This window comes from Phaenicophaeus curvirostris, chromosome 11, assembly GCF_032191515.1.
Source record: "Phaenicophaeus curvirostris isolate KB17595 chromosome 11, BPBGC_Pcur_1.0, whole genome shotgun sequence".
NCBI lineage: Eukaryota > Metazoa > Chordata > Aves > Cuculiformes > Cuculidae > Phaenicophaeus > Phaenicophaeus curvirostris.
The window spans coordinates 17,404,252-17,418,426 of NC_091402.1; the positions used below are offsets into that span (position 1 = coordinate 17,404,252).

Genomic DNA, 14,175 nt, shown 5'->3' on the forward strand with positions numbered 1-14,175 from the left:
TGCCTCCTAGGAAAAAGCTGTTTGCTTTTGCAGGGACATATAGAAATCTTTGCTGGTACTGGCACTTGTTATTTGTTTGAAGTTTGTCAGTCATGACTTCTCTCTTCACCTGTCACTGGCTTTTTTTACCATCTTTTCTCTTGGATGGGTGCTGCCTTCCTATGTGTTATTATTCACCTTTAATATGCAGGCTCAATAAGCGAACAATCACCACTGCTGTATTGCTGTCTGTGAAGAGCAGAAAGGATGGAACAAGGGCCATTTAGATGAGGCTAAGTCCTGAAGTCTTACTCAAATTTTACTCAAGTAAGCTCCCAGAGGTCTATGAAAGTCCCAACAAGAATTATGCCACAGTTGTGACACAGCTGAGGGGAAAATTAGCACAGGCTGTGTAGAAAAACCATGCTGTGCTCTGTTATCAGGTGAGAGAGGTAGCAGAGATGACAAAAACGTGCAGAAATTTCCACAAAGCTGATACATCCACAACCCTCATGCATGTGCAGGGCCTGCAGTTCACAGAACTGTCCCCAATCAGCTCAGTGAGGAAACCAATCCTGGAAGTCTCGTCTCCATCTGACCTCCCAGTGTCCTGAAGCTACTTGCAGAGGAGCCCTAGATGTATTTTAAATCCCATGACACTGCACCACCATGATGTACTAAACCCCCAGGTTTACTGTCCTCTGGAGGACAGTCTCTGATTCCAACATGAGAAACAACATGTATCTCTGGATGCTTTTCTGTATTTCACTCTTTAACACGTCTTCAATCCTTTGCTGTTGGTTCTGCAAAAGGGTAGTGTCCAAAGAACGAGATGTAGTCACTAGATGTGATGAACAAGTTTGTTTTTGAAAAGAAAATCTTTCTAGAAGGGAGAGCTGAGTGGGAACCTCAGTCTGGACCTGTAAAGTTCAGCCTGTCACCAGCATTTCAGGAGTCAATGTAAGTGTGGGATATTCAATGTTCCTTGCAGTGATGGTTCTTACCCTGGTACCTGTGAAACCTCTGTGCTTGGAAGACCTGATTTCTAATACATGTACCTAGAAATTCATCAGTAGGAAGCTGTCAACAAAGCGCGTGCACATCCTCAGCTCAAACCAAGAAAAGTTTCGCCTAAGGTTATTTGCTGTCAGAAAGCAACTTTAAGATGAAAAGAAAAAAAGAAGCTGAAACAAAAGGCATTTTTTACTTCTAGGAGAGAACTTGACTTTGAGTAACAATTGTTGGAGAGTTCAGGACTTCTGTTAGCAAAGAAAGGGCTTGTGTTCTTAAGCTGAACATAGCACTGCTGGTTGACGACTACGGTTCTCTGCTCCATGATGCTTCTTTCATCACTTTTTATTAGTCTCAGTAAAAAGCTTCTTGTCTTGAGATTGGCTGTGATTTAATGGCTTTCTCTTAACCTGACTCTTCATGACAAATTCCTCAGTACTTTAGAACAGCTGAAGCACTGGAGGTTTATTTCTGTCTTTATTTCTCCTCCATTCACAGGATGCTCAGACTTCACACCCAAGAAAAGCCACTGTATTGGCCTGCTTGCTGAGCCCGAGAGCTGCATTTTAGTTGGAGCAAAGAAAAGACTACATACTGCACGTAGGAATACTCACTAACAACAGACAATACTCTGTCTCTAAAAGATGAGCATTTGAGAGTCAATTGCACAGTGAAATGCCACCTGCATACTTGTACTAAGATGAAGCACTTCATGCTTTTGTCCCTGCAGCTGCACCTGGACTCCAGAGTGAGGACCGAATACACTATGTAGATCTCCGTCTCCACTATTTCATTTGCTATATGTTGACAACTCACATGCTTCCTGAACAATGTAGCTGTTACTACCACAAAAGTTATCTTTTCATTGCCACCATTCAGAAGAGTTGTAATAATAACTGCACACAAACCTGTTTGATCCTGTTTGACTTGATATGTGATGCCTGCTGTTGCTGCTTCTGTTTTTCAGCTCGTCACGAAGTTATCACCAAAGAGATCCTTGAGCTGGATACGTGGGAGAAACAGTGGAACGTGGTGGCCATCAACGTCCTCATGCATGACAGCTATGATGTTTGCCTTGTTGCTAGGCTAAACCCGCGGGATCTTATCCCTCCTCCCCCAGATTTAGTGGATCAATAGAGGTTCAGTGAGTCTCGGTGCTTCCAGATTCTGCAGAAACTGAAGAATTTGGAGAGAAAAATGCTGTATTGATTCTGGATGACAGCTGAGTCCTGCAGAGAGGAGTTGGTAACACATATTTAAAGACAGAATTGCCTCTGAGCTGTGCTTCTCAGACAATGCTTAATTTGCTAGTACTAGTACTCTGGACTTCTGTGACTGAATGTCAAGGTTGCAGCCTTTGTGTATGGCTCTTTGTCTTCCAACTGGCTGTGCAAGCTCCAGTGTGGTTGCAGCTGGGGCTTCTCTTGTTAGCGAGAAAGCAGTGCCCAGTGCTGCTATCCTATTTGAATTATCGGTAACTATTCATTAGTTGTCTTGTGCTTACCTTATGGTATATACTGTCTGGGCAGTATGGACAAGAGAACTGGAAACCTCAGTTGTGCAGAGCAAATGTCAGAGGTAAACATTAAGAGTTTGATAGAGTTCAGGAATGATCACTGTCAGCAAGAAGTTGGTTTTGATGGCTACAAAAGCAGCAACAAAATGGGAAGGAATAATTGGCAAAGAAATGAGGGAATCCATCAGGTAGTTTATCTGTAGCTACTTGCAGGATTTGCACTTCAGAGCATCACCATTTTCTTTTTCAATGGCATTTTAGGCTGCAAAAATGCCAGCAGTTTTGTTTTGTTTTGTTTTGTTCTCCCTGCAATGTTTATATGGCAGGGAGACATGGAGAGAATGACCCAAAAGATCTTCCCCAATTCTGGCTTTTCCGATTCATGAACTATTCTCCAAAATATCCAGCAGGAATATTAAGCTGTCATATAGAAAAAATTAGCAGGAAGGTCACTAAAGTTTGCCTGATAACTGCAGTACCACCCTGAGGCACTAAGGAAAACCTGTAGAAAAGGAGCAGATCTGCGAGACTTACAGCTAATCTCATTTTTCCTTTTATGTTTCCCTGACAGAATGAGCATCACAACCTAAATATGTACCCTTGTGTTTGTATCATTTCTGTATGATCCAGTCATTTTTTTTACTTTCCATTGTTCATACATAGGTCATCACCTGTCTAGAAGAGAGTTATGACATGCATGAAGCTCAGTGGTACATATCAGCAACTTGTTAAGAGTCTTAACTGCTGGTTGCTAGATGCAGTTGTAGGTAGAAGATGGAGGCAGCAATAAAATTCCGCTTTAATATGTTTTTAAACAAAATTAGTGGGTTTTTTTCCCAATTAACTATCCAATATTGGAAACTCTTTTTTAACTTTCATTGTTACTCCAAAGTAAAGGTAATCTTGTTCTAATTTCTCTACAGAGCTCTCAAGGCAGCTGGAAGCAATGCTCTTGAGCATCAGTTAAGTAAAACTCCACATTCTGCAATTGTTTCTACTGATTTTGCTTTTTTTTCACCTTTTTCGTTTTAAGGAGGTATGTTTTAAGGGGTTTGTCTTCAGTCTCTGCTCTGTGGTCTATTCCTGACAACTCAAATCCTCGTGTGGTTTGAAGCCTAAATTAATCTACTGGATTTCACTGTCTGAAATACAGTCTGTCTGGGATATTTCAAGGGGAGAAGGGAGGCTTTTGCAGGCTTTCATTAGTCATATTTGAACATATATGTGGAACACAGCTGAGACTCCTTTATTAAACTTTTATTCCAGCAGAGCTGAGTTTTTTTTTTTTAAATGGATACTTACTGAGTTGGAAGGAAAGAATGTACTCTGAGAAGGTCTGTCTTTACAACCAAGTAGAGTAGCTGTCTGTTTTGTGTACTGGCCTTGGAGTCAGCTAGATTAAGCTGTAGTGGGCAGTTAACAGGTTTTTCTTCATGTGCCACTGGCAAGTGAGCTGCCCTTAGGTGCACCAAGCATCCTGTTTCCTGCAGTCCACAGGAATTCCAATGGCTAGCAAGGAATCTTGTGTGTCCATGTGTCTCAGTTTCAGCCCATATCTGAATGTCTAACACTATATAGCAAGCAGGGAATTGTTTTCTCCTGGATTAATTATCTAGAATGGGGGCTCTATCTTCTTAACTTTGTGGGAGCCTCATGTAGTTCATAGTTTGTCCTTGGGGAGACTACAATTTCTAAACCAATACTTGGATATGAAAGCTTGTCTGAAGAAGGAAATAAGAAGCAGAAAGCACATTTATTGAGGGGTATAGAGCTGAGCCAAAATTCTTCTGAGATTACATGAATTCTGTACGTCTGATACATCTACAGATAATTCTACATTGCTGGAAAAGTCCTTAAGAGTCTTAATTTCTTCTATTACAAATCCTGATGCAAAAAAAAAAAAATACAGAGTATGCATCCTCCGAGTTGGCGAAATAATAGTTTACTTCAGCCCCTTTCTGTCTGAGCAGTGCTTAGCCAAGCATTTAATCAGGGCTGTCTTGAAATCATCCATAACTATAAAATGCAAACAAAGCAGCACAGGCAAATACCTACTACTTAAATGAATGGGGAGATTATTAAGCAAAGGCACACACTTCAGTTTCACTTGAAATGCTGAAGTACGTCACTGGTTGCCAAATGAAGAAAAATGTTGGAGAGGTAGCTGGTCATGTATCACACAGGGAGTAACGCAGCAAATGAAATGCTATAGACAGCTAATTGATGCTCTCCCTTTTTATCCCCAGGTAATGTTTTATTTTGAAATTGTCCATGTATAACTGATTTCATAAGGATGTTTTCATGCTTGTGGCCATAGGAACTGCCCACACGTGTAAACCCTCAGACATCTGATCACCCATCCCCAAACCACTACTGGGATTGCCTGGGGCTCTGTCTCTGCCTGTTCCAGGCAAACACACACATACATTTTGCATGCATGCCATATTAAAATTTATGTGGCAGTTTCTGCGTTGTGTTCCAGCTGTATTGGGCCACTGAAGAAGCCTTGATTTACCAACAGAAAACTGCCTTGGTGCACACAGAGCTGTCAGCTCCTCTACCAGCACCCCCAAATATGCTCCAGGTAAAAGAGGCTGAAGGAGCATCAAAAGCAAGAGACTGGCAACAGAGGTGACAGCTGCTTCCAGATTGAAGCCATCATGCAGAGGAGCCAAGGTGAGGTATAATTATCCCCCCACAACTTTTCCTAGAGAGGGCTTAGATGTAAATGGATTTGGCCCTGGTTCTTCACCTTGTATTTTTCCTCCACTTGAAATGTGTAAAGAGGTCCTTGATCACCTGAAAAGCAATGAAAACAAATGCTAGAATAATACACATAATTTTTCGAATGTTAAAATGCATTCATGAAGATCTATACTGTTTTTCTGCTGATCTGGAAGACAATGACATTCTTTTAATAAGCTGTTTCATGATTGTTATCTTAGCTGCAGTGATGGTCTCCGTCACAGGCTGCTCTCCTAATGGATTATGTAGCTCCTCTGCAAATTTATTTCATAAATCGCAATGCTTTGACTCACCAGGTCAGAGTTTCAGCTACTCCTTTGCAAATTTCTGTGGCTCTCCCTACAGTTTTTCAAGTGGACTCTAGTTTCTGGTTCAAAGCAAAGCTATTTCACCCCTATTTGTGCTCAGCTGGAACAAGTACATTTGCAATTTACTATCATTTGACATGTAGAGTTTGAAAGTAGAGGAAATATTGGAAAATGGCTAAAACATACATAGAATGTACATGGAAGTGCACTTTCCTTCTTTTCCTGGTGAATGCCTCCTCTGTGTTTACCGTCCTCCCTGGGTGTCTGATGGAATGATTTACTAATAACCCATGATTGCAGCCGCAGTGAAGACCATGCTGGGGCTCGGTATTTATGCTGCCAGAGCAGAGAGAACCAGCACGGTGCAGAACTGGGGCTCCTGACAGGCTGGCCTGCCTTGCCGTGAGAAATTACCTTCGCATGAAAGTACATTTAAGTGTTCCAGGGTACATAGTCCTATGCATTTTATATACATATGTATAACATTATTTTTAGAATTTCTTTACTGACAGCAATAAGATACTGCTTTAACACATACCTGGTAACTCTGTCTTTTGCATAACTCATGAAAATACTTCAAAAAAAGTGGTGGTCTTTAAATACGTGGAACCATTACAGGCTTCCAGTCAAAAAGAACCTTAAATTCCTTGCTGAGCTAAGACACAACAGGGGAAATTTTTTTTTGAGGGGAACACTCAGGCTGTTCACCAGTCTCCACACTCCTCAGGGCCCATTGCTCCAGCAACAGGCGAGCTTTGCAGGACAGAAGAAAGACTATACGAGCTCCCTGAATTTGAGGATGCTCATCTTTGAGGAGGTTCTAGCCCCAACCCAAATCCCATGTTTGGTCTCACTGCAGATAAAACCTTCCTCCTCTGCAATGTTGCTGGGGCCCTGGCTAGGAGCAGGCTTGGAAGGCAGGTGACCTGCATTCCACTTCGTCTTGCCGCTGTCTTGCTGTGTGATACTGGTACGTTTGACATTAAATGCCTTGCATACTGTGCGTGCCATCGCTGCAATGATTGCAGGCACAAGCCATTATCATTATCTCTGATTCCTGAACACTAGTTGATACAAAAACTGTCTGAAGCACAGAGGGAGGTGTCTTCATTACTGCATTGTAACTCCTGTCTTAAAGCCAGATTTTATCCTGCAGTTTCAGTCAGGCCAGGTTTCACAAAAGAACCTGGTCTCTAATTTATCAGGTTTTAGTATTGGTATTTTTTTCTCCACTTTGTTCTTTTCTAGTCATTCTTTATAAGAATGCAAGTGACTTCACCAGCTTTTTTACGAAATGCATTATCCCAACTGCCCTCCTGAGGCTGCTGGCTTTTCATTATCAGGGTTGAAGTGCAGCCACTATAGTGCCAGTCAGCTGCACCACTTTATTTTCTCATTCAGCAGCTTTATAGTAGAGGAAATGTATTTCATACATACATTCAGTAATGCAAGAGGAAACCACTTCCCACATACACAAATTCCTGACTTATTCCTTTCAAATGTGGCTGAAACAACTGCTGAATCCTAACACAACAAGCAATGATACCCATTCAGTAGGTTTTTCCAGGCTTTCCAGCATGAGGAGGAGCAGCACAGATTTTATAACTAGAGCACAGATAGGAAATCTGAACCTCTGGGGTTTGTTTTGAGCTCAATTACACTGTTTACTAGTCTTGGGCATCTGCTCTCTACGCCCAGGCTCGTCTATGTAAAGTAGTTATCATAATACATCTTTGCTCATTTTGTGGCTCTGCCTTGCTGTGTTTTCAGAAGGGGTGGCTCATAGATGTCTGTAGTGTTACGTTGACATCCAGAGATCAAAAAGCATTATACAAGGGCAGAATAAAAATGTCATTGCCCTGCTGTCATCTCCCTGACTTTTGGTAACATGGTCACCCGTAGTTTTCAGAAACTGAAGGCTCTTGGGAAAGGAGAGTCTGGATGTTTGCTGCTAACAAGGGTATTTTGTTTCCTCCTTCAGAAGAAGGCAACAAGAGAAATATAATTGAGTAATATGTTGAGTAGAAGAAATGCAAGGCTTATTCCACATGCCTTCCTAGCTAGACACACTTCTAAACAGGCAGAACTAATCTCAGCAAACTGAGAGGTCACTAAATGAGGCTAAATTTGAGCAGCAGTAATTACAAGAATGAGTGAACTGTATTTTTCTCAAAGCAGACTTGATTTAATCAATTATGCCACTTCGATAGCCACAGTTGCTACGAAGTGAAAAAAGAGAAGGCGCTTAACAGAAGTGCAGCGGATTTACTGGGTAACTGAGACCTGAATTTAGATGATCTACCAAAACCTTGGGAGGAAAGCTTCAACTTCCTGGGGATTCCCATAATGAATCAGTGATTCATTTAACTGGCCACTAAAAGGCATGTTGCATCCAAGGAACCAGCTAAAAAGGATTTAGGATATTGCTGGAGTGCAAACAATGTGACATCTACTTGCCAAGGTACTGAATTGCTACTAGGGATTGTATTGCCTTCCCCACCAGCGTGTCTAAGTAAATAATGTTAGTTGAACAGACAAGTAATTTGTAATACTTAGAGGTAAATTATAAGGCCTGAGATTCCAAAATTCTTTTAGGTGAAAACAAGATTTGCAGGGTAGAGAATGTTTGCTACTAAGCAAGCAGTGAGATATATTGGCATTTTCTTGCAGTTAAAAAGCCCCAACAAAACAACAAAATGAGTAAATGCGGTTATTTTGCAGGACAGCACTGATCGGAGAGCTGCCTAATTGCTTTGCTTCTTTTTAACATTTTAGACTGGGAGACTGCCTGCAATATCTTGTTGGCAACCTTTAAAAAATCATTTCAGGAAGAGTTACACAATAAAAGTAAAAAATAGGTCAAATCCTTCTCTTATATTAGCATAAGTCAAGCATAATTGTTTTTTAAGTCAGTGATGAAACAAAGGTGTGAGTAGATGCTCAGATCTAAGACCTACCTCTAAAGCATGTAGAAATAACTATTTAAGATTTAAATTGCCAAGATTACAATTGCAATGGTGAATATTGTACTCTGTGACAGTTGGTGGCATGGGCTCTGTCTCCCTTTTTGCCTTTAAGAAGGATCAGAGCAAAAGACTCTACGTGGTTCTTGTCCATAGAGATGTACTGAGCTGTGTGCTGTTCATAACATCGGTCTTTCCAGATTGCAGCAAAGTCTCAAATTCTAGCTTATATGCTTGTTTGCTGTAGCATCATTCAGTAATGATGCCTTTTAAGGTTGTGTTGCCCGCTTAACTACTAAACAGTCTAGAACAACACAGAGTGCACAGGGAAAGATAAGATTAAAAAAAAAGCAAGAAAAGTGGTCTTTAAAGGTGGCTGATAGATTCCAGACCTCTCTTCTGTCAGCTGGGATGCACTTGCACTTAGCTGTATGTTGATATTAAAACTACAGCCATATTGCAGTTGTGAGATGTGATTTTAAGCTGAACAGACGTACCCAAGCCAGATCTAATGATCAGCAATGAAGATTCAATGGTCCAGGTGCCAGCTGCCCTAGCAATTCACTGTGATCTCTAACTGGCTTGGACAGAACATGCCGAAGCCCAAGCTGTTACGTGCTCACTGCTCTCATTAATTATCAGTCTCAACTAAAGCTAACTAAGGTATTCATTCATGTTGCAGACAGATCTCTTAAATCAGTATGAAAGAGACCAAATCTGTAGTTCAGCTGCAGAACTTGAAAGTCTTTTGCAGCCAGATCGTTTTGTAGTCCACGTTGCCATGAAGCTATAAAATTGCGTATACTGGCACAGCACGAAGAGAAGCATAAAGACTGGAACAAGTGCCCACTAATGGGTGTGTGGTGTGGCAGTTGCTTGTGCCAGCACTGCCACTTGAAAATTCACTCATCAAACTGTGCCTTAATGCACCAGTATTCACCTCAGCTATAAAGTTCGCCCACCGCAAAGCTTGCTCTTTGGAGTGCTTCAAGGGGGCAAATAGTCAAAGACTATACAAAGATCGATAATTGCTGCAAAGCCCTGTCATGACTCATGCATTAATAGTTTACTGCTTGATGGCTTCTCATGCTCTTAAACAAAGATGCCAAACAGCATATGAACAAAACCATGGGATAGGAAGTTCACACTCTTTCCAGCATTCATAGTTGATAAAACCTTCCTAAAAGTTTTTGTTAAGTACTTTTCAAAACGGATTAAGAATCCACCCCTGCTCAGCGTTGCAGCATGGAGCAGTCGTCTGATGCACAAAATAATAGTTATATTGCCAGGAAATTTGCTACACTAATGCTGATGTCCTAAGCAGCTAAATCTTTAATCTGATTTCTTTGTTTCTTATTTCAGGCAAGCCACTCTTACAGAAATGTTCAGTAAAGACTGCTAAGCACTTGGCATGTCTATAAAACTCAGGCGTGTTAACCATTCTCTTGCTTCTTCCAGTTGGCCAGGATCCTGTTCACTTGCATTTAAGGAGGCCTTTAATGTGCTTCTACTACCACGATATTGCACAATCAGCTTGTAGTTACTGTTTTATTTTCCCAGCTGAGATAGGTAAATCTCGATAAAGACTTATATGGGTTACTTTTATAAGGAAAGTAAATCTTTATAAGCACAACTTCAAAGTGAAGCTGTAGCTCACCTTTTTTGGAACCATCTGTGCACGGTGTATTTAATCATATTTCTACTGCTATTGGATTTACTGGATGCATTTTACAAAGTACATTAGAAGACCCAAAGGGATGTAATCCACTCGAAGGATGTGACCCAGCAGGATTTTTGGCCCCTGACTGTAGTAGAGGCAGGATAGAACCAAGACTGTCATCCTGGTAGCAATTACAAAAGCCTTCTCTACAAACAAGAGATAAATAGTCATCAAAAGTAAATTAAAAAGAAGTGATATGTTGTGATTATTTTATATCTAGTTTGGATTCAAACTGCAACTTTTAGAAGGAAAGAAATTTATCAGGAAAATACTCTGCATGCCGAACTTAAATACACACCTGAAATTATCCAGCTGCTGAAAGTCACCGTTGTTCCACTGAAAAATATGAGTGGATCAATTGTAGAGAAGGAACCAGCTACTAGAAATAACAGTATAGAAATCATAGCATAAACCCCACTATTGAACCATCCACAAATATCATCTGCTCTATTTAAATTACAGTAGGTTTTTGAGGGGCGTTTGTTAAAAAAATCTACACCAAATTTCATGTCAAGGGAACAGATGAGACAAAACTGGAGTCAAAGAACAGTGGAAATATGGCTGCCTGGAGACTGCCCACAGTCAGCTTGCAGAAGTGCTGGTCACTGGGTTAATGACACAGTGAAGCCCTTTTGTAGTATGGGAAAAGAAAATCTATTAGAAAAACCCACAGAGAGATCTAGCTCTATTACCCAACATCTGCAGTTGTCTGCCACACAGTAGTATATTACGGAGATAAGCAAGCATGATAAAAATGTAATAATAACGTTTAAAAATGGGTGACTGGAAATAAAATGCTGGTTTTACTTGCAAAGCGCTTCTCATGCAAGTGTCCCTGGGAGATGTTCTATAATATAGTTTGAATGAAATACAATAAAAATCAAATCAAAGCTCATTCACTCTATACCAAACAGAACCGCTCAGGTTTCAGCTTTGTTTTTAAAGCCAGGAAGAGAATTTACTTGATGAATTTCTGCTGCTGCTCAAAGTTCCAAAAAAAAGAAAAAGACAATAGCTCAAAAGGTAATGTACAGTTTGGATTTAATAACTGATGTTGTCAAGGGATCAAATTGAAGGACTTGAACAATTATTCAGCATGCTGCAAATATTCATAAAATAAGCAGAATTCATTTTATGCAAAAGCATAATTTTACACACACAGCATTTTCTTCTCAAGTGTGCATATGATAATTACTGCATGAAAAAATATTAAAGTATTAAATGTTTCATTTGCATGGAAACGTTACACAATTACAAGCAAAGCTCAGCCCGCACTTTGTGTGCACCACAACAGTACGTGTTCATGTACAAATTAAGAGTGTAACTCTATGTCGCGGTGTGCATGAGGTTATCCAAATTCAATATTCAAGTATCGATTTGAACAACAACAGCCTATGGAGTTGCAGAATTCCAATGCTCATGTTGTTATGTTTTTTACTACCTTAGAACATCCCAGCTGGACTAAAGGGATCCAGCATCGTTTAACATTTGATGGTTTGAAAACCAGTCAGCCTATTCTTATCGATAATTTTCCATTCCCAAATACAGCTACAACATGTTTTTAGCATGAAAGGTATTTTTGCTAATGCCTCATAAAATTCTAGATTAAATTAATGCTCTGTGCCAGAAGCTGTCTCTGCAAAGGGGTAAAGGCTCTCTCGGAAGGTTAACAGCGATGATTTCTAATCCTGGCCAGCTTCCACGAGGTGACTGTTACAATCAAGCTGACACTCATTTTTATGTAAATGAGCCCATTATCAGAACTATATCTATCTGGTTACTAGACTGTTGGCACTTAGGGGGAATTGGCATCAATATTTCCAAGACAAGTACTTTTTTTTTCTTAATGCTCCAAACACTGGTTTTTGGTTGGTTTTTGTTTTTTTTTTTTCTCTAAGCAATAGTTCCAGGTCAGTAATTTGATGATTAAAGAACAGATCATCTAGGCGAAAGCCAGTTCTAAATGCCTAGAAACATGAACATGCTTGGGTTAATCAGCTCTATTATAATTCTTAACAGAATCTAGTTTGATAAGCCACAGTAAAACAAGCAGGACATGAAAAATAACCATTCTGTGGAGGCTTCTTTACATGAAAAATATATTGGAGACTTCAAAAACTTTAAAAAAGGCAGGAAGTTGATACACGGGAAGCCGTTAGATATTTAAAAAAGGCTTTAGTATTCTATTAGCTGTGGGCCTTTTCAGTGTTGCTGAAATACTCACCTGTTGGTTCACCATGAACTGGTATAATTTGTAGGCTGTCGGTTGAAAACCAGCCACTATCAATCTAGTTTGGAGTTCTGTAGCCAGCAGTAGCAAACACTGCATCCCATGCAAAAGGATGTAAAACCTCTACATTCTTCTTGCATATGTTTCAACTGCCCGTATTGCGTACACTGGCAAGTATCAGCCTGACCTTGTTTGCTTTTCTACATAATTTTACCATCATTTGTCATAATTTGGTCCCCTCATAGCACATTTTGGCAAACAGAAGGTAGCTTTATTGCAGAGCATTTGCTGTCATTGCAAAAACACATTACATTTTGCTTTTACTTGGCACATAGAGGCTTCACTTGTAGATACAGGCTGAAGTGCTGGTCCTATTGAAGTTCTGTTGTTCTTCGACAGGATCGGGGTTTAGCCTCTGGCTCTGTGTGTTATATAGAAGATCTGTCTTACCCGAGCCAGAAAAGGATCCTAGTTATTGAGAAAGCACTGCTGTAATACTGCCAGCTAAAAGCATGGCTGATTAAAGTTACAGTATTATAAAGTAATTTAGATACCTTATTAAGTATTGCCATAAATGCACAGAATAAAGTGATGTTCTAGGAGTGCCTGGGTGAACAAATTGGAGAAATAGGGGTGTGAGTCATAACAGGAGTTCAGGATTCAAAACATTTCATGCAAAGCAGTACAAAGACATTCAGTTAACCTCTCATGTCCTGAAAATGATGTTGGAAATTCTTTTTTATGCATTGCAATATTGGACTTACGCCTGGTGGGGAAGCTAAGCTTACTTCTTTTGATGTATCTAGGGTATTTCTATTTAATCAGTGATTTTGGTATCTCATTTTAGATCTCTAAATTGAAAATCTTTTGCAAATACTCACAGTTATGAAACACCCTATGATCTTCAGGACAGGACCAAATTTTGCATTTCTTACCCATTTGGACTTGAGAGAGATGAATTTCATGCCTTAGAGAAATTGCAAGTTTCATCTTGTAGAATGCATTTCTTCAACTGGAAATCAGCTAGACTAGAAGAAATTTATGTTTTTTAATGCCCCTTCTATTAAGGAACCAAAGGGTTTGCTGGACTAGAAAAAAACAAATTCACTCATTTATTTGTTTTAATGAGTCAGAAAGATGTTTTCACATGACACCTTCCATTGCCCTGCAATAAAGTAAATGCTCAAATCTATGTAAGAAAATATTATTTCACAGTTTTTCAACTAGAAGTGTGGCTCTTAGCATCTCCCCACCGCAGAGGATTTCTGTCTGCGCTTTGGCATGCTGCTTCAGGTTTCTCAGGCCAGCTGGGAAATTATGTCCCAAGCACAGATAACTCTAGCTCTGTTGAAATCAATGGAATTTGGCTGTTGGCCTTAAGAGAGGTAGTAGTTAAGTCTCTTTTAGATTACCACAATAGTAAACAATTTGTTTTAGAAATGTCTACTCAAGGTTCCCTGAAGGTTATTCTTATGTCCATGCTCACCTGTCATTCTGATCATGAGCTTCCACTTGTGACGTGAATCATATCACACATGCTACTGTCTCTAGAGCCCCCCTACCTGGGCAGATAAATCAGTAAAAACATCTGACAAGCAACTGTCAAGCAGCCTGAGTGACAGAATGAAGGGATTTCTAACGGTATAGTGACACTATGCAGAGAAAGAGATCATAGTGATCTCCTGAAGCACTGCAGACCTGAG

The 14,175-nt window shown here is 40.1% G+C and overlaps 2 protein-coding genes across 2 annotated transcripts in view; both read left to right on the forward strand.

Annotated features, from left to right (window-relative positions):
• The window catches only part of KBTBD12 (kelch repeat and BTB domain containing 12), a 29,055-nt gene extending 26,648 nt beyond the window's left edge, over nt 1–2,407 (forward strand). Inside the window, exon 5 of the mRNA XM_069866218.1 lies at nt 1,958–2,407. Within this exon, the coding sequence (XP_069722319.1) occupies nt 1,958–2,127 (170 nt within the window). The 3' untranslated portion in view covers nt 2,128–2,407. The remainder of the gene's footprint in view (nt 1–1,957) is intronic.
• The window catches only part of SEC61A1 (SEC61 translocon subunit alpha 1), a 41,668-nt gene that overhangs the window by 12,610 nt on the left and 14,883 nt on the right, over nt 1–14,175 (forward strand). The gene's annotated exons all lie outside the window — the stretch shown is intronic.